At 36.1% G+C, this 19,204-nt stretch overlaps 1 protein-coding gene across 5 annotated transcripts in view; it reads left to right on the forward strand.

Annotated features, from left to right (window-relative positions):
* The window catches only part of kiaa0586 (KIAA0586 ortholog), a 103,945-nt gene extending 99,741 nt beyond the window's left edge, over positions 1 to 4,204 (forward strand). For all 5 annotated transcript variants that reach the window (XM_026286470.1, XM_026286471.1, XM_026286473.1 and 2 more), the window contains exon 33: positions 3,809 to 4,204. In XM_026286470.1, coding sequence (XP_026142255.1) covers positions 3,809 to 3,957 — 149 coding nt within the window. In that variant the 3' untranslated portion in view covers positions 3,958 to 4,204. The remainder of the gene's footprint in view (positions 1 to 3,808) is intronic.
* Positions 4,205 to 19,204: the final 15,000 nt, after the last annotated feature.

A 19,204-nucleotide genomic window follows, 5' to 3' on the forward strand; every position in this document is an offset into this window, starting at 1 on the left:
CATGCTCCCGGGTTTCATCTTTCACTAATGTAATATTTAGAAGAATTTTGTGTTAACGTTTCTGATGTGTTCTGTGTGTATAACAAGATGAACATGAAAACTTAGAAATAGTTTTCTCATAAATTAAAATTCAATAATTCTCGAAGATATTTTTTATTGTACAGTAGTACACTTTTCAAAATAGGTTTTTACACTAATGCCATAGAAAAACCATTTCTGGTCCCCAGTGAACATCTCAGTGAACCTTTCTTAAAATTGCGGTTTTCTTAGTGTAAAGAATATTTTAATAATCTAAAGAACCTTTTCCACTATAAAGAACATTTTGTAGAATAGAAAGGTTTTATGGATGTTAAAGGGACTTCATTGAGCCAAAGATGTCAATAAAGAACCTTTATGCCAGATTTTTCAATAATAACAACATTGGTTCTCATGACCTCTCATAACACATCTGAATGTGTTCATGCACTTTTCATCTCTTCATTTCTAAGTGAACTTCACCTTTAAAATCCTCTCTTTTTGTAATCATGTCCCCAAATCACCCCTGGACACCCGGCACTGTTCAGACTGTCAGAGAAGTAAGACAATTATCCCATTGTTGCAGTGGTTTGATTTTTGTTCCAATCCTAAACTCACCGAGCATATGCAAAAAAAAAATTAGGCAAATGTATTTTTTGTTTTGCTTGGTTTCAAACCATTTTAAACTCCCAACCGCAGAGTAGAGTTATGTAAATGTGTTCCTTTTTACGCTAGAGGCCATTTTTATCTTCTTGAGGTTGTATGTTTAAAGAAAATTATTGTTTGTGAAGATTTGTACTGATATCTTTTCAAAGCCTCTTATTAAGTCCTCCAGTTTCAACAATCTGAGACTTTCCCAATACACTGACGTCTCTGTAGTCTTCAGCCAGGCCGTTTCAATGGCACGGTAATGTCTGCTTCTCGACTTAAGTGTGATGTTCTTGGCTGTGTAGTCAGGGTCTTTTCACACAGATGTGAATGTTTGTTAAAGCACACATTTTTTTTTATTTATTTTTTTATGTTTTTAGAAAACTTGTTTAATAACCAGTTTGTCTTATTTATTTATTTATATATTTGTGAAACTTATTTTACTGTTTTGTGCCACAAGTGGCTCTGAAATTGCAAACTCCCTCCTCAAGACAGTCATTTTAGAAAACACTATTAGTCTTTTAAATAGATATTGTTCCATATTCATCTGCTACTCTCATTTATATAAACACAAAGTCTACTTTCTTTGAATGTCTTATTTAAAAAAAAAAATAAGTAGGTGTTCATTGAATTCTGTTTACTGATTCATGACACCCACTATCGCGCTCACTTGGGTCTGAATAGCTCTGGGCGGCTTACATCTACTTCAACTCAAAATACGTTTCTGTTTCTGTTGGTGGACAAACTCCCACTCTCTTTTCATCTGTCTATTCCTCTGTTTTCATTCTTTCCCTTTCACTGCTTTCATTTGCTCTCTCCCTCCACCCTGAGGTGTTGTAGTCAGTCTGTAGTGTTTGTAGGCCACAGGGTTTTCCAAAAAGAATCTGTGCCAAACCTGGCCCATCTGCTCCACAGAGGCAGTGTTCACTGCGGACAGCCATGAAGACACAAAACAGCAAGCAATCATGCCCCAAGGACTTTTACCTTTGAATATTTGTGTGTAATAACATTACTTATTCAGTCCTTTTTCGCTTTACAGTACGACATGAAGGTCATCACATCCAATGTGAATGAGTTTCAGCCTCTTCTCAACGTCTTAAAGGGACAGTTCACTTAAAAATGAAAATTGTCATCATTACGTTTTTCTAAACTTTTTTTAAACATACAACACAAAAACAGATGTGTATAGGTTATTTTGCCATACAATGCAAGTGAATGCTGACCATGTTTGTCAAGCAACTTACATTTTAGTCTTTCCTCACACAAAGCTATTGCATGGCTTTAGAAGAATTTAAATATGGTTTATGATTTATATGGAGTTCTTTTGTAGTGCTTTTATGTTTTTTTTTTTTTTTGCCCTTTTTAAAGCTGGATAGTCATATCTTGGTTGTTGCATGAACATTCTTTCAAATTTCTTATTTTGTGTTTTATGGAAAAATAAACTGATACATGTTTGGAATGACATGAGGGTGAGTATATGATGACACAATGTTTATTTTTGGATGAACAAACCCTTTAATAAGGATATTGCCATATTTCTGGCTAGGCTTGTGCTTATTAGCTTTTTATTGTCTTGTTCAGGTTATTTTGCCAGTGCTGGCAAGGCAACAGACAAAAGACAAATCACAGTCCAAATTATGACGAGTCCATATTTTCCACGTGGAAGTGCATCACCACATGGTCTTGTTATTATAGTCGATCCATATCAAATGTTTAGATCTGTAGGGGTTTTTCTTGTTATTATATTCAGGTTATGATTCAGTCGTTAGGCGTGAAGTGGCTTTTATTAATCATCTATTGAACCAATCTGATTGTGTCAGTTTGCTTTGAACGCACTCCAGTAAAACCATGTGCAGGCTGTTCAGTCTGTCCAAGTCAATGAAGCTCAATATTTGTGGGAGGGAAATTATGGGAGAGGCTCATGTTAAGGGAAAAAAAAAATTCTTTAGGTCTCCTAGTAAATGTTCTGCAGTTCAAATGGATGTCTTGTGGATCAAAGCATATACAGGAAGGGATTTTTAAAGGAGACATACCATGGAAAACATTACATTCCTTGCTCTTTTGAAATAAAAGAGTTTGATTTACTATATAGATGTACTTCAACATGCTCCCTCCAATGGGATCATAATAGCAAAAAGATTTATATATGATAAACCACATAAAAATGAGATCTATTGTGTATGTGTGTGCATAAAAATATGTAGGTCTCTTGAAGGATCTTGGAGACGTTGCCACAGTTCTTCTGGATTTAGTGTGTCTCAGTTTGTTATGTTTTTTCATGATGATGATCAGATCAATTAATGGCAAAATTAATGTTTGGAAATGTAAACTGATATTTCCTATTGACATACTACAGCAAAAGATAGAAATGACTGACTTAAACCCATTTTTAGCTGGTGAAAATACTAATTTTGGCCATCACTGTGTATGCTACTGAAACCTCAGTCTTATTACAAATATATATTCGCATATTTGTTTTAAAAGTTAAGCAGTGCAAAAAAGCTTGTACTATCAAAGTAAAACTCTGTAGTCATGTAGAACATATCCTCTTTATGCCGTATTGCTGAGCTTGATTTTCCTCACCAGTCACAGTTCTCGAACAAGATAGAAAACACAGGAAAGAGCATCAGTTGTATGTGTGTGAGAGTCCCTGCTGATCTCCATCAGTGTGTGCCCGGCGGTCCCGCGAGGGTCTCTGTTCACTCACACTTCCTCTCCTACACGCCCCATTGATCTGGGTAAATGCCCACCCAGCCTCTGCCTGCTGCCCCCGAACACAGAGGAAATGACCGATGAGTGTTTGTTTGTGTGTGTGTGCCAGTGTGACGGTTATAAAAGATGTCCTAATAAGCAGCTGATGTCACTGTGTTCAGATGATGGGTTCACACTCCCATGTCATTAACTGAAAAGCCTTCATTATTTGAGCTTAATAGAATGACTTAATTGCATTGAAATGTCAGAGCTTTTTTAGCAAATGTAGCACTTGGAATGTGTTCTTTCCCAAGGTTTTCATTTCTTTGCACAAAATGACCCTAAACTAAGTTCTGTATGATTGATATCTTGTTTAAATGATGTTTTTGCATTGTTGTAAGCTTGTTGTTTCACCTGCTGTTGTTCAAATGTTGACTCATCCGTTTTCCCACAGGTGAAGACGTTTTTCTGCACACCGAAGGAGGAGGAAGTGATGTCAGAGTGATGTCGGTGAGGCTGCCGTCAGTCAAACAGGATCAAGAGTCTGTCAGCCTCAGCTCTGTGGAAGGCGATACAGACTCTTCTGCTAATGATGTGTATTAACAACGATGACCCTGTGAAACCTCTCTGACAGGAAACTGCTAAGTGCCTCAAAGGAAGGAGATGTTCTCAGCCTTAAATTATTCACATCACAGAACTTGAATTCATTTTGGATGACAGTTAGTGCAAAAGATACAATGAACTTTCTCTAATGTCGCTTGCAGTAATGTTATATGAAACCATATGTGCTGTTGTTTGCTGTATGACTATATTTTTAAACAAATAAATTTGAAACAAATCAGTATCGTCTTGAACTTGAAATGCTTGTTTGCATTTTTTTTACTTTTTAATTGAACTTTTCATAGTTTCATCCCATTTCTCCTCAGGTTGACGTCATTTGTCGGGTTCTTTCTGTCCAAGCGGGACTGTTCTCTGTCATGGTAATGGCAGCGCAGTGCATTACTTCATGAGAGAGGTTTTTCACATCATTAGTCTCAGACTGCTGTTTCTCCCATTAAAGTGGGAGATAGAGAGAGATAGCCACTATCAGATGCTGCTGATGATGCCTGTCTAATAAGCATCCTGTTTCCTTTTCAGCACTTAAGACATGATAAAGTCTGAAAGAAGTCTCGTGGAAGCAGACTTTTGACTATCGCCATAAAGTCTGGTCCATTATACAGCTCATTCTGGCTTAGAATCACCTACATTTTTGCTGTATTTTTACTCTTTTGCTGTACTAATAGTAAGCCAATATTTAGTAAAATGACTAGTTGATTATAATTGGAATGCAAAATTTTAATTGGATTATTGGAAGAAGTGTAGAAATCAGAATCTCTGTCCTTCCAAAGCTAAGAAGTACTGATGATGACTCTAGGGAAAATAACAGAAATGCATGCAGTAATTTAGAAAAAGATCTTATATGTGACCCTGGACCACAAAACCAGGCATAATGGTCTTTTTTTATTTATTTTATTGAGATTTATACATCTGAAATCTGAATAAATAAGAATCTCTGTTAGGATTGTAATATTTGGCCAAGGTACAACAATAAAAAAATCTGGAATCCGAGGGTGCAAAAAAATCTAAATACTGAGAAAATCGCCTTTAAAGTTGTCCAAATAAAGTTCTAAGTAATGCATATTACTAATCAAAAAAATAAATAATATAGTTTTGATATATTTATGGTAGGAAATGTACAAAATGTCTTCATGAAATATAATCTTTACTTAATATCCTAATGATTTTTGGCATAAAAGAAAAATCTATAATTTTGACCCATAAAATGTTTTTTTGACCATTGCTACAAATATACCCCAGTGACTTGACACAAAAATCTGTGCTATTTGAGCTGTAAAATGGTATAAATAAGACATATAATCTAGAGATATAAACTACTTGGTCTTAATTTCTAGTTTGCACCATGTACAATGTGCTTTTCTGTTTTATTTGTGTATAGTGTATTGTGTAAACGTTACAGGGTTTACCCACTTTCCGTGATCCGAAGGTGGAAATGTGGATATAACGGATATAAGACAAGGTTAGTAAGCCATTTTATTACACTAGCCTCATGTTAACATTTATAATGTTTGTCTTGCGGCAATTTTAATGTTTATTTTGGGTCAGTACCCCACAGACAACCATTGAAAGTACTGTACTTTCATTATTTTGTTTTTACCAGTGCATGTACAAGTTATTTTCTATGATATTCAAAAGATCATACCATGGAAATTGTATTTTATTTCCCAACAGTTCAATAAAATCCTGTAAAATTGTTTAAAACCAGCCAATCAGATTAGAGATTTTAAATAACCATTGCGGTTTTTGGCTTCAGTATGCATCAGACAGACAGTATGTGGTCTGCCAGTGTACCATCTGACACTTTAATGGAAGTATCTTGATCCATCTTGACCTTGGTGCAAGAACTCCCAGCAGATTGTGTTCAAGAATAAGATAATAACTAGAGTATTGTTGTTTTCAGCCTGGTGTCAGAGCACTATGGCACAAAATAACCCTCTATCCACTTTTCTCTGTTTTTCTGCAGGTATAAAAAGAGGAACCTCGTGGGGAGGAGTGGAATCTATATATAAAGAGCTCATCTGGGAAAATGCTAGGCTTTCACAGCTGTAGAGCAGCCAATGGAGCGATAAGTGTGTGGATGATAAGAGCAGGCAGATCGGGTCTGGAAATGAAGAAGCTGGTGTGATGTGATGCTGACCAGAGACACGAGCAACTCTGTGATGCACAGCTGCTCTGAAGAAACGTCAAGTATTTATTCATGGGAGTTGCGGTAAATGTCTATATGCATCTGTGATATGCATCTTAATTATATTTTGGTTGAATTCCTACAGAAGATATTTGCAGAAAATGTTTGTCAGAATATAATACCATCTAATTATTAACTACTATTGTGAAGTGTACACAATACTATGAAGTAGTTTTGATAATGACTGTGAATACCATGAATAAATAGTGAAACATTTATTAAATTATTAGTTTTTCAAATATTAGTATGCAAAATTACTTAACCTCGTTAAATTGCATGTATTTGCCATCTAGTTATGATTGAAAAAAAATAATTTTTAGTAAAAAATATTTAGTCAAAATTACTCGTATATGGTGAAATGAAAAATGAAAAGGTCAGGTAATGAAACGTCAATCAAGTGCATTCAGAAATAAAGTATTAAATGCATTTTTGTAAATGCATTAGGTCATTGTGATATTGAGTGCATACAAAAAATTTGCATTCAATTTCCATGCATACATCTTAAAAAAAAGTTCAGTTTCTGCATTAAATTAAGTGTGATCAAATTGGCTGTAGAAATGATTTCAGTTTAAATGATATTAAACTTAAAATTTGACTTGATTTAGACTTAAAGTTAATGAAAAAGCATGTTACCGTGACTTTTGTTGATCATACTATTTTTTAATGTACAGTGATACTGAAGAAACAATTGTAGTATGGTCACCGTAGAAAAGTATAATTTACTTTTTTAGCTTATAAAGTAGAGTTTGAAGACCAGATTAGTAAGGGATTCTAAGTAAAATTCTGTGGTTATACTTTTGTGATCCTTAAAATATGAAACTCTTATTTGCAAGAGTTAAATGAATGTCTGCTTAATCAGCATTATGCCAACTGTATATTATGATTTAATCTTTCCATTTGGTTAATGATATGTAGCTTCTGTACTAACTATATAAGCAGCTGTGTGTGTCCAAACACTAAATGATCAACCTCACTCTAATGCATCCGAGAGCTGAGGTCAGTTGATTGGATTGTAATGAATATGCCAGAAAACCGCCAGCACAACTGGACCGAATTGCAAAGAAAAGAAGAAGGCCTCAGAAACCAAACGCTGGCCTAAAATCACTCAAACTTCTTTTAAGTGCTTTCTAAAGATTAGGTTTGTGGGCCAAGCTTTGCAGTCAGCTCATATCAGTCCCACCCCAAAAAAATCCTCTTAAAGCCCTGTTAGTCAGCTGTTTATCAAAGCCAGATGTGTCGGGCAGGAAGCCGCTGGAAATTAACCATGACATTGTCCACTCTCCTCTTGAAATGTCCTGTAGAAGAGAGAAAACTCATGTAAAATCCTTCCCCCGCCGTTTCCATCAGAGACTGGCGCTTAAACCTTGTGGGAATTGGCACAGATCGGAGTGTCTGTTTGGTGTGTAATGTCAATAGCTGGTTGAGTTCAATCGTGAGCTGTGATTGGATGAAGACGCTTTGTGCATTTGATCATAGTAACTTCAGATGGATGATGCTTTCGGTAAAACTCTTGAATTGTTTGCATTTTTCCCTGCTATTCCATCTGGAGGTAAAGGATTGCTTGAGGAGCACAGGCAAAACTATTAAAGGGTTGTTCATACTGACAGTGATTTGCAGCGACAAAGTGACCAATGTGGTTATGATTTGAGGCAACTAAAGTGACGGGTTAACTTTATGCTAATGCACAGTCATTTGAATTGACGGTTTACCAGAAAGTGGAGCTCATGTGATCCGCCTCCTGATACAGTTTCGGATTTAATCGCTGTCCTTCAGAGAGCAGTTTATACGCACATTAGGGATTCAGAGCTGCACTGCGGTTCTGCAAAGCATTTATTGGGAAATTATGAGGGTAGGATAATAAAATAGATTAAAAATATGCACATATATCAAGGCTCTTTATGCCATTTTGAGCTGCTAATGCGTGTGTTTTATGTGTGGGGGAAATGAATGGCTAATTGGTTCTGAGATACCACTTAGACATTCATACTTATGAAACAGCTTTGGGATTTCATGACCTAAAGACCTCAAGAAATGTTTTATTTTATATTTTTTATTTTGTTTTGTGAACTTCGGTTTATTTGTATTTTACTGTATTTCATTTTATCTCGTTTTTAACAGTGAAATTGATTTATGTAATGTTTTCTATTGTATTTTTATTATATTTTTATTTTAGATTGTGAACTGTTATTGAACATGTATTTTTACTTGCATTTTATTTATTTATGAAAACAATATAATTTTACTTGTGGAAATTAACTGCTATTAATTGTGTGTTTTTGTAGCATTTTATTTTATTATTTTATTTTTATAATTTACTTTATTAAGAAATGTCTTATTCCCCATGTTGATATAAAGTATGTACAACATTTTATTGTATTATATTTTATGATTTCAATCTAAATTTACTTTTTCATTTTATTTTATTTTATTTGGTAACACTTTAGAATCGGTAACACCTATTAGTTGCTTATTAGCATGCATATTACTTGATTTTTAGCCATGTATTAGTGCTAATTAGGAACATATTAATGCCTTATTCTACTTGACCTTATTCTACATCCCTAATCTTACCCAATACCTTAACCTAACAACTACCTTACTAACTATTAATAAGCAGCAAATTAAGAATTTATTGAGAGAAATGTTGTAGTTAATAGTTAATAGTTAACAAGTGTTATCTATTCTTAAGTGTTACCTTTTATTTTATTAAGAAATGATTTCCTTCCCATGTCGATACATGCAACCCTAACAGGATTTTAGTTGAGTGGACATACATATATATATATATATATATATATATATATATATATATATATGTATATATAACAAAAGAAAATATCAATAACTTCAGCTGACAATGTTTACAATACCAATCATGTTAATAGATAATGTTGTCATTCTAGAAAGCACTTTACTGTATAGATTTATCAACTATTTTGGTTTTGCTGGAAACCCGTTCATCTGCTAAAAGTTCAACTTTTAGAGTTGCGCTAGCATGCATATGCCATCAGGGCTGGACATAAATGGACTGAAATCCTCAAAGACTCCAATTTCATGCAATTTTTAAATGTTACATTAGCACAGATGCTTTAAAGTTGTAGAAGGAAGAGTCTTACGCCACATATCTGGGTAATAAGTAGGACATCCATAGACCTGTTTTACTATCAGTGACATTGACCAGCTCCAGTAAAGATTTCTTGCTTTATTCCACTACAAAAGCAAGGTGACGTTGAGTAATGGTGTTTGGGGTCATGATAAAAAGCACAAAGAACTTCCCTGCCCTCTCAGACCAAAGAGTTTTAAAAGATAAATGGCTTTCTTGGAAGATTTAGGCCAGTTGAGTGTGCCACCGCTTTGTTGTTGTGCCTCTGGTGATGAATTACTGCCGTTAAGCTTCAGGATGGTGGGGATTGTACCCGAGTGACCCTCAGGACTGAACACCTGCCAAACAGATCAGTCCCTCACGTCAGACCATGAAGCGTCCACCTGCTGAAACACTGTCCACCTCTGTCTGTCTCCTGGACATCTAGTCTTTCAATAAGATACTCTATAAATCACAATAGAGCTTTTAGTCTGTTTGATGGCAGATTTTGGTTTGTTTTAGTTAGTGTGGCCTATACTAACTCATTGGTTTGGTGGATGGAACTGTTTTTTTTTGGGGGGGGGGGGGGGGGGTGTATTTTCATTGAGATTTAATTTGTATTTTAGTTTGTTATGAGATTGTACTTGTGGAAGTCAACTGCTACTTTTATTTTATTCTATTTGATATATCTAACCCTAACTTTATTATTAATTGCATTTATTTTTTTATTTTTTTGTATTATATTTTATGAACTCAATCTAATTTTACTTCTGGATGAACACTTCTGCTATTAATATTTTCTTTTATTTTATTTTATTGAACATTTGCATTATGCATTTTTGAATCAAGTGTGAAAAATGTTTTAACATTGATTACAGAGAACAATTTTTTGGATTTGAATTAATTTTATAACAAATTGTTTCAGTTATTTAATGTATTAGGCAGGCTATCGTGAAAAAAAAATACTGCATTAATATAGGTGTTTGTTCATTTATGAATAGACAGTTTTTCATTGTAAATTCATGTTTTCTTGTGATGCTATTGTTAATTTATTTGAATTCATACATTTTGAAAGTACAGTATGTTAATGAATTCAACCTTTTAATGAATTTGAGTAATTTTTTAATTTTATGTTAATGAATCAAACCTTTTTGTAAAGTATTACCACAATTACTTAATGTCAGTTGCTTGCCCATATGAAATAATTCTCACAACTTTCAAGAATGCATTTGATAAGTCTTTAAGATTATTGTGTTATCTTCAACAGCTCGAGTGTCTCAGCACTGACGGGGAGTTCAGCTCGTTTAATGAGACTATTAACTTCTCCTAGTCAAATGTGAGAGTTTGTTTGGACACAGTGCAGATTTCTTGGCCAAGTGTTGTGCCGCTGGGCTGAATGAATGTTAATTGGTGTTTGGGAGGGGTTTGATTATCTCGCTCCGGGATTTTAATGGAGCCTCAATGGATAAGAGGACCGCAGGGGAGGATGGGTACTGGACACTGGCCAAACGATTCTCCATCAGGCTGTGAAAACATGAAAAACCCCTCTCTTAAGACATCCAAATTCTCATTTGTTGTTGCTCTCGCATCGCAAATACGACTGCAGCTACAATGTGTTTGCTAATGGCTCCTCGCTCGGCCTGAGATTAATTATGCAGTGTAAGGTTTGGCGTCCAGTGGAGGGCTACAGATGGAAGCTGTCTGTGTGTGTTTATGGAAATCAGGCTGCGTTCACACTGCCAGATCAGATGATGGATGGACATACAGTTTCCTTGGCTAGGACGGACGCATTGTTCCAGCCATAGGAGTACAAGCGAGTTAGAAAGCATTGATTTGTGTGAATAAAGAAGGGAGCGAGAATGTTGTTGTTTGACCGTAGGTGTTGATGCTCTATTATCAATTATGCAGCCGTGAGTGGTTTGAACATGCAGACAGATTCCTTCTGGGAGTTTAACTCAGCAGAAATGCAAACGAGATTGATCTGAACCCTTCTGCCGCTGCCGAAGAGCTTGAAGATGTGCAAATATGTAGTGTTCAATAAGCTATCTGCCATTTTAACACTACAGCATTGTGTTCTGTGTCTATGTAGGTGTCATCAAAGGCACTGATGTCCGTTAGATTTTTTTCTGAGGTAAAGGCTGAGGGAAGCAGATGTCTCCAGATGTTTGCTTTGAGTGCAGCCACTGACCCTCAGCTGTATCCTCAGAGCCAGAGATGGCAGGAAGTACAACCCCCATATCAAAGCATCAAAGAAAGACAGCTGTTTCAGCAGCTGTACAGATCAAAAGAAGTGGACATGAACTTCAGTTTCTGACCGTTTGGCAATACAATAACTGTTGCTAAAGAGTGTTTGTAGTGTGTTGCTGTGGATGCTTGCTGGTTCAAACTGAAGGGATGTCTGTTCATGTCATTTGTAGCCATAACTATATGTGATGATTGCTCTACTAAAGAAACTTACTAAAACAGTTTTTAATGTATTCTAATTGTATTGAACTGAATTGAAATGAAAGCTAAATACCACACCCATCTTTATTGTTAATATCATTTCACATCATTTTTATATGTATATACATCTGTCTGGCACATTTTTAACATTTATTTTATTTTTAAAGTGTAATTTATTTTTGAAAAAGTATTTATTTACTAAAAGTAAGTGGAAAATGTATGCTTATTTTCAAATATCTTTATTGGTAATATCTCTCTGGCACACCTTTAAACCTTTTTTTTAATTACTTTTTACTTTTTATTATTTTATTTGTACTGAAACTGAAAATGCACATCTGTATTTATGTTATTTATTTAATTGGGTAAATATTTCTCTGGCGACCGTTTAAAACTTTTTTTTTTTTTTTTACTGAATTGAATCAAATGCATATTTATTCCCACACATCTTTGTTTATTGTCAATATATTGCTGGCATAACTAAAAACTCAGTATGAGTCCCTTGACATGGTGTTTAGTCTTGGTAATTTCATTCCTCGACAGAAAAGCAGATGAGTCACATGCATGAAGATCATAGCAGTTGTGGACGTCTCTCAGTGTCTAAGACTGTGAGATTGATGGTGGTGCAGGAGTGTGCGTATGTCTGAGAGAGCATTAATTATTCAGCAACGCTGACAGCTAAAGATTCTTACAGGTAGAGCCAGAAAAACAAAAGCAGGTTTGAGACTATTTCTAATACCTTTCCAGAAATCCTGCTGTTTTCTGCTGCTTTCTTATAGTGGCTTTACTCTGTGTTTGATCTGTGCCTCGGGCAGTGAGCCAAACTAGACAGAAGAAATCCCTGCATATGCGCCCGCAGGGTCCCAACTGCAAATGCAAGACGCTAATTATCATGAATTGGGATTGTTGCATTCCCCAGTCTATGAATGCAAATGAAGTGGTTTCTCAAATTGTCAAAGAAGAACAAAGAACTGTTGTTCAGTTGTTTTATTTGTCTGTGCTGTTTTCCAAAGACTGAAATGTGTTTCCAAGAAAGCCAATTGTTGTTTGTCACCGCTATAAACAGATCTTTGTCCAATCATACAGATATTTTCCGCTTCTGAAAGCCATGTCCTCAGGAACCTGCTCGTAATTAGTTTTTCCGGTTCCACAGATTTAAGGTGTATTCGTTCCAGGTGACCTTTGTGAAATGCGGCAGACGAAATAAACACATGAAGACGGAGCCAGTGATGGAAAGAGACTGGAGGTGAATATCGATTAAATGTGTGTTCAGAAAGAAAGATGCTCACCATCAATATCAGATCGACCGGTCTCAGATATAGAGGCATGCTGTGAAGACTGACTTCAGTCACAAAAACTGCTCTATTCCTCTCTCTTTTTCATCTTTTTTAGTCTGAGTGTCCAAAATAGAATTAATGTTGAATGCTTTGTGGTCTCTAGGTACTCTTGAAATGTTTCTCTCTCATTTTCCACCTCTTTCTCCCTTTCAATACACTCTCCATACGCTATTTTCTGTGAAATGATTAATGGTCTAAAAAGACAGGACTGGAGGGGAGAGTCTTAAAACTTTCATGAGTTTTAGGTTGACTATTGAAAGCTCTCGAAACAAGGGAAACATATAACACGGAGTTTGATTTAGAACTTGAGAATCGGAGAGCTGGGGTTTTGATGATTGTGGTACCCCCTCGCCCCCAAAACCCTGTAAAATATTTACAGCATAAAAAATATGCAGTCCTCATTGAAGTGATTTCTGTCGAATGAAATCTGAAATTGCTTGGCGCTAATAAAGTGGTCTTGGTGGCACATAACTGTTTCTCATTGGGCTCCAGACTTTCCCAGCAATGTTTCTAGTGGTGAAATAGCTGATATTATAAACTCGACTTTTACATTTATTTCTAAGAAAATGCAAATGGTGGATCGGATGGTCTAATAGATGGTTAGCACAACCAAACCAGTTGATATCTGACATGCAGGATCCCACATGTTCTTGAAATATGTACTGTATGCATGTATGTATCCACAATTCTCGTTTGGCATTGAAGAGTGGTGTTTATCTGGTTTATATTTTTCACCTGATGGACAGCAGAAAGACATCAGAGTGGCCAAGCAGCTCCAAGGAAAGCAGACACTAATCCATGAGCTTTAGAGAAACCCAGAGTCAGGATTGAAGTGGGACACGGGAGGGAGGCAGGAAAGCCTCACAGTTTTCCTAACACGAAGCAGATCTTAAAAACGTCAGGCCCTAATAGAGTCCATCTTTTATTCTGTGAGGCTTGTGAGGGGCCTGCTGCCGTCTCTGAGGGCCGTCGCCGGTCCCCGCCTCTAACCGCAGACCCTCACGGGCTCTCTGCAGATGTTTGTTTGATCTGGCCTTTAGAGCGCTGGAAAGTCCAAGTTATTTTTGGAGCCACAGTCGCCATTTAATTAAGGCGATTAAGGGATACCGCCAAAGACGAGGAAGATGGTGATTTACGCCTCTGCTGGTGTGAGCGATGCGATGCTGAGAGAGAACCGTCGTCCTGAGTAAACACATCTCGGGGTAATTGACAGCGTGATGAAAGTGTGGACGGCTTTGTGTTTATTAGGAGCCATTCTCAAGTAACCGAAACGGAGAGAGCGAGGAGCCTTAAAATAGTCAAGGTTATACTTTCATAGTATGATTATACAGTCAACTCCCATGTGCTTGATTTCATCAGCGTATTATTTGATTTATACACGGAAAAATGGGTATATTTGTTTTGTGGTTTAATGGTCTCGGTGCCAGGCTGTGATGGACACTTAGATCAATCAGGAGAACTGTGAATATATTAATCCTGATTATCCTGTGGTGGATAACTGCCATGTGATATGAATGATATTTTAGAGTTATTAAAATGTGAGATGCTGATAAGCCCACAGCTGCAATGTTGATTTATTAATCCACATGGACCGTGACAGCATGAATGAATGCACCATGTAACCTGAATTTTAAGCCTATACGTGTGTTAAATCCAGTTAGCTGAACTAAAGAGCTGTTTGGTTTTCGCTATATTTACATTTATTAATTTAGCCAATACTTTTATCTAAAGCAACAAAGGAGAAATACAACCAGCAATTCATCATAAAGAGGCCAGTAACACTGTGTGTGTGTGTGTGTGTGTGTGTGTGTGTGTGTGTGTGTGTGTGTGTGTGTGTGTGTGTGTGTGTGTAAAAATAATAATTATCCTCTTGTCATGGCAATGGCTTGTCAGTTTTTATATATATTGGTTAATATTTATTTTATTTATTTATAGTTAATCATTATCACAAAAATAAATCCAAACATGACCACTGAACAAAGATGAGAATTGTCCCAAAGGGGTTTCTTTTGCAATAACGAGTGGCTGATTGTTCATTATCTTGCCCATTGTATTGCTGATTTCCACATAAATTGATAAAGAGGACAAAAATAATTTTTCATTTTACATGTTATTAATACAGTAGGTAAATGTGCATTACAAAATTATAACCAATATCAAATACATACATGAACTTCTTTATCTTGCTCTTTTCACATAATAAATTGTAGCTTTTTTCTACGGATGATGACCTTCACAGCAGTCGTTTTCATTTGAAAACACCCATCATGTCAAACCCATTTCAAAGACCCAGAGGGACCCAGAGCACCTTTATAAATTGAGGATGTGTGAAGCCTGTGTGGCGCCGTGAGTGTGTTTTAATTATGCACAAATCACCAGGATGAATGATGGAGGGGTGGAGAAAGGATGCAGGAGGACTGGTGGCTGATAACAAGTTGCCGTGACAACCGTATCCACGTAACCTCCCGGTTAAAGCAAGTGCTGCGGGGATTAGAAAAGCAAAGCAAAGTCAATCGGCATTATCTTCACTGTTGAGAAAAGGACCACTGCGTTACACAAACTAATTTCCTTCAGATTATAGATCCGTTTCACCTACTGAACATGAATTTATTTGAAAATCCTTTGAAAGTTCAGTTTTGGCTCTTAAATCTGTGCCCCTACACTTTAATTATGTTGAATATGTGAAAGCAAATAAAAATTTGGATCTGTCAATAAGACATATGAGACATATGGAAACCAGGCCAATTACGTGGGTTGTTTGACATTTGGAAGACAGCAGATGCATCCGAAGATGCAGGATATGAGCTATGAAGTTTTCCTTTGTGAAGTGGGCCATAAAGTGTTGGCTGCATCGTTTGGTTTTATATTTGGCATTTCGTGTCTGTTGTCGTCCGTACTCAAAGAGCTCTCAGGCTTTGGTGGAAATGCTGTTTATCTCATAAAGAGTTTCTTTCAGATGTTTCAAAGAAAGCGTCACATCTTGAGTCTAAGACATGGCACCAGAACAGAGAACTGAACTGTAACAGCATCATAGAAGCACAAATGGAGAACATCCGTGGAACACACTCAACCCTCCACATGACTGCAGCAAGCCTGTATACTTCGAGTATACTTTAATTTTTTTTTTTTTTTTTTTTTTTACATTTTATTGCATTTACATCTTACATAACTTTTGATCAATGTAATTATTGCTGAATACAAGTATTAATTTCTTTCAAAAAAACGTTATATTCTCCACTTTTCTTGTTCTGCTGCATGTAAATCTTTCATCACAGTCATACAGACCAGTGTGTACTTGCTATGGAAAAGTACTCATATGTTCCCCTATAATATGTGTAACGAGTGCCTAAATGGGTGTGAAGGGGCTGTTGAGAGTGGTCTGTGTGACAAGAGGGGGTATTTGGCTTTGTGCAGGTCCACATTACCCCACCATTAATAGTCGTAATGATCCGCAGGCTGACAGTAAATAGATGCTGGAGTCTGACCGCTATTGAGTGAACTCTCAACAGAATAAAAGAGCCTCACTTCTCACATTTAGCTGACGCTGTTCTCTTTAGCTGAAATATCACCTGCTCCATATTCTCCTTCAGGTAAATAGCTCTATTCTTGGTTTACTCTTGTTTGATTTTAAAGACCTTTGGACCGGATCACAGCCAGTTTAATGTACAAAGGCATAGCTGGGATTTCATAAGTGAGAATTTGTGTGGTAAGAAGTTGTACGAGTAAGCAAATCTGTACAACCTCTTGGACGATGTCCTGACCTCAGGCAGCTCAGCTCAGATGTCTAGTTAAGTTTCTGCCAGGACATTCTGTACAGATGATTTGATTAAACTTTTGACACGACACATCAGTGTCCCGTGCAGCCTTTATTTTAATCTGATCTTCACTCTTTCATAGGCTGAAGGTCAAAATCACATCTCCACATGTCCCAACGGTACGGTTTCTTTTTCAAATCTGTTGTTATTATAGTAGCTTTTGTTGTTTTTGTTGAAGTTGTAAGATCTCTGTTATTAATATAAAGGATTCTCTTATTCCATATGTGTTGTCTGAACAGCAGTACAATCCCAGCAGCATGTGTAAGACATATCAAACATGGCAACCATGCTGAACTTCATAATAGCCTAAAGGCACTATATGTTGGTCTGAATTATGGCAGGATCCACATGGGACACCCGTCAGTAGCAGCCGGACTGATTTTGCATTAACATTCATCTGAGTATTTTTGCCTCTTTGTTTGCTGTGCATTTTTTTTTTTTATTTGGGAATAACTCACATTATTAATTATATTTTAGTCTTTCCAAAAACATTATACTGAAATGTAAAAAAAAAAAAAAAACATTAGCAATAATAATCGTTATAACAGTATAACAGACTACTTACATGAAATGAATGTCAATATCAGTTGTACCTCCTTATCTCACAAAATGTTTCTTATTATAGAGATTATATTTGCTTAGTTTAATGATCAAAGCTCTGTAGTTTTTTGTTGGGGGAGTCATATAAAACATATAATGCAATTAGATACAATGATAATTGAAAATTGAGAAATGTATCACCATATAAGTCAAGTTTTAACATGATATTTCTGAAAATGATGAATGGGCAATCAAGTAAATCAAAGTTGATTTAGTCCAGTAAGTGTTCATTTTGCAATATTACTAACATTTATAAAAATCAGTAAATAAACAAGACAAAAAAAAACGTAAAAAGTTAAAAAAAAACTTGCTAAAAAGTATAAACTATCCGTGAAAGGATAGAAGGCATGTAAAACATTTTTTTATCTTGTTAATAATTTAGAAACTTGTGTGGGTTTCTTTCTTCTGTTGAACCCAAAATAAGATATTTTGAAGAATGTTGGTAATCAAACAGTTGACAGCAGTCACAAAGGCTACTAATAACTATTTGACTATCAATATTCTTCAAAATATGTTCTTTTGTGTTCAACAGAATAAAGAATCTCATAGGTCTAGAACAAGGTGAGGAAATAATGACAGAATTTTCATTTTTGGATGATCTATGCCTTTAAAATAATAATCTTTTTAGATGTGTAACCACAAGGCTTAAACATAAATATTTGCATGAAACTAGTGTAATGCAAATTGAAAAAATTATTGCCTGTGGTATTCCACACCATCTCTGGCATGCTGTCGATTGCCACAGACAACAATTTTGTCTTTGTCCCTCAGTTTGTATAAATGAAAAACATTTGTTTTGAACCCAGAATATTCTTTTGAGCCTTGTTTTGTCTGAATAAAGAGATATGGAATTAATTTTTAAACGAAGCCTTAAATGCTGTGTTTTTTTTATCTTTTGTAGTGTCAGGAAAGCTCATAGATTTAGTGAACAAAGATCTGGCCTTGAGTTTGATCCAGCATCCCTCGACGGTATTGATGAGTGCATGTGGAGTTTCAGCACATGCGGTTTCTCACAGTGTGTGGTGAACAGACAAGCTCTTCCTTTATAAATTACAATCACAGACTAATGTTGACACTTGCATGTACCATCCACTTGACAGCGAAGTTTCATCAGGCTTCTAAATGGAACATTTTCCAAGTTTTGTTTCCACCACTCCAGGAAAACTAAAACAAACACCTAGAACTAGCCCTGTCTGGCCGGTTCCCACAATCTCTGGGTGTAAATTTTACATAAGAACATCTATATGACTGATGTGTTGTATAAAAGCGCTCTCTGTGTCCAGCATGAAATAAGATATAGGTGAGGGGTGACGAATGCTATCATGCTCATAAATCCTCACGCTGCATTTGCACAGTTTGTCCCCACAGTTCGGCATCTGTAACGCTGTAGGCTTTGATGTATTTAGATGTATTAATTTATTCCCCATGTTCCTGCCAGTCCTACATAATGGGGTCCTGTTCTCGTTTAATGGGCCTTACAAAATTCATAAGGTAATTACTGTGAGTGATTGGATTAGGTTAAAGCACAAATGTGACTTTGTACTAGCATAAGGCTACTCTAAGGGAAAGTGTCTGGCTTTTTTTGGGTCAGATTTATGGGAAAAGATTTACATAAAATAATCAAGGGTTGGCTACAAAAACAGTTCGATTTATTTTAATGAAGACAAATGCACACTTCTCACTTCAGCGGTTTTGTATCATATTGGAACCAGTGAGCTTTCGGGGGGAGGTGGAAAGCTGGCAATGGATGGAAAGATTTATCCTGTTTGTC

The sequence above is a fragment of the Carassius auratus genome, chromosome 17 (genome assembly GCF_003368295.1).
Source record: "Carassius auratus strain Wakin chromosome 17, ASM336829v1, whole genome shotgun sequence".
NCBI lineage: Eukaryota > Metazoa > Chordata > Actinopteri > Cypriniformes > Cyprinidae > Carassius > Carassius auratus.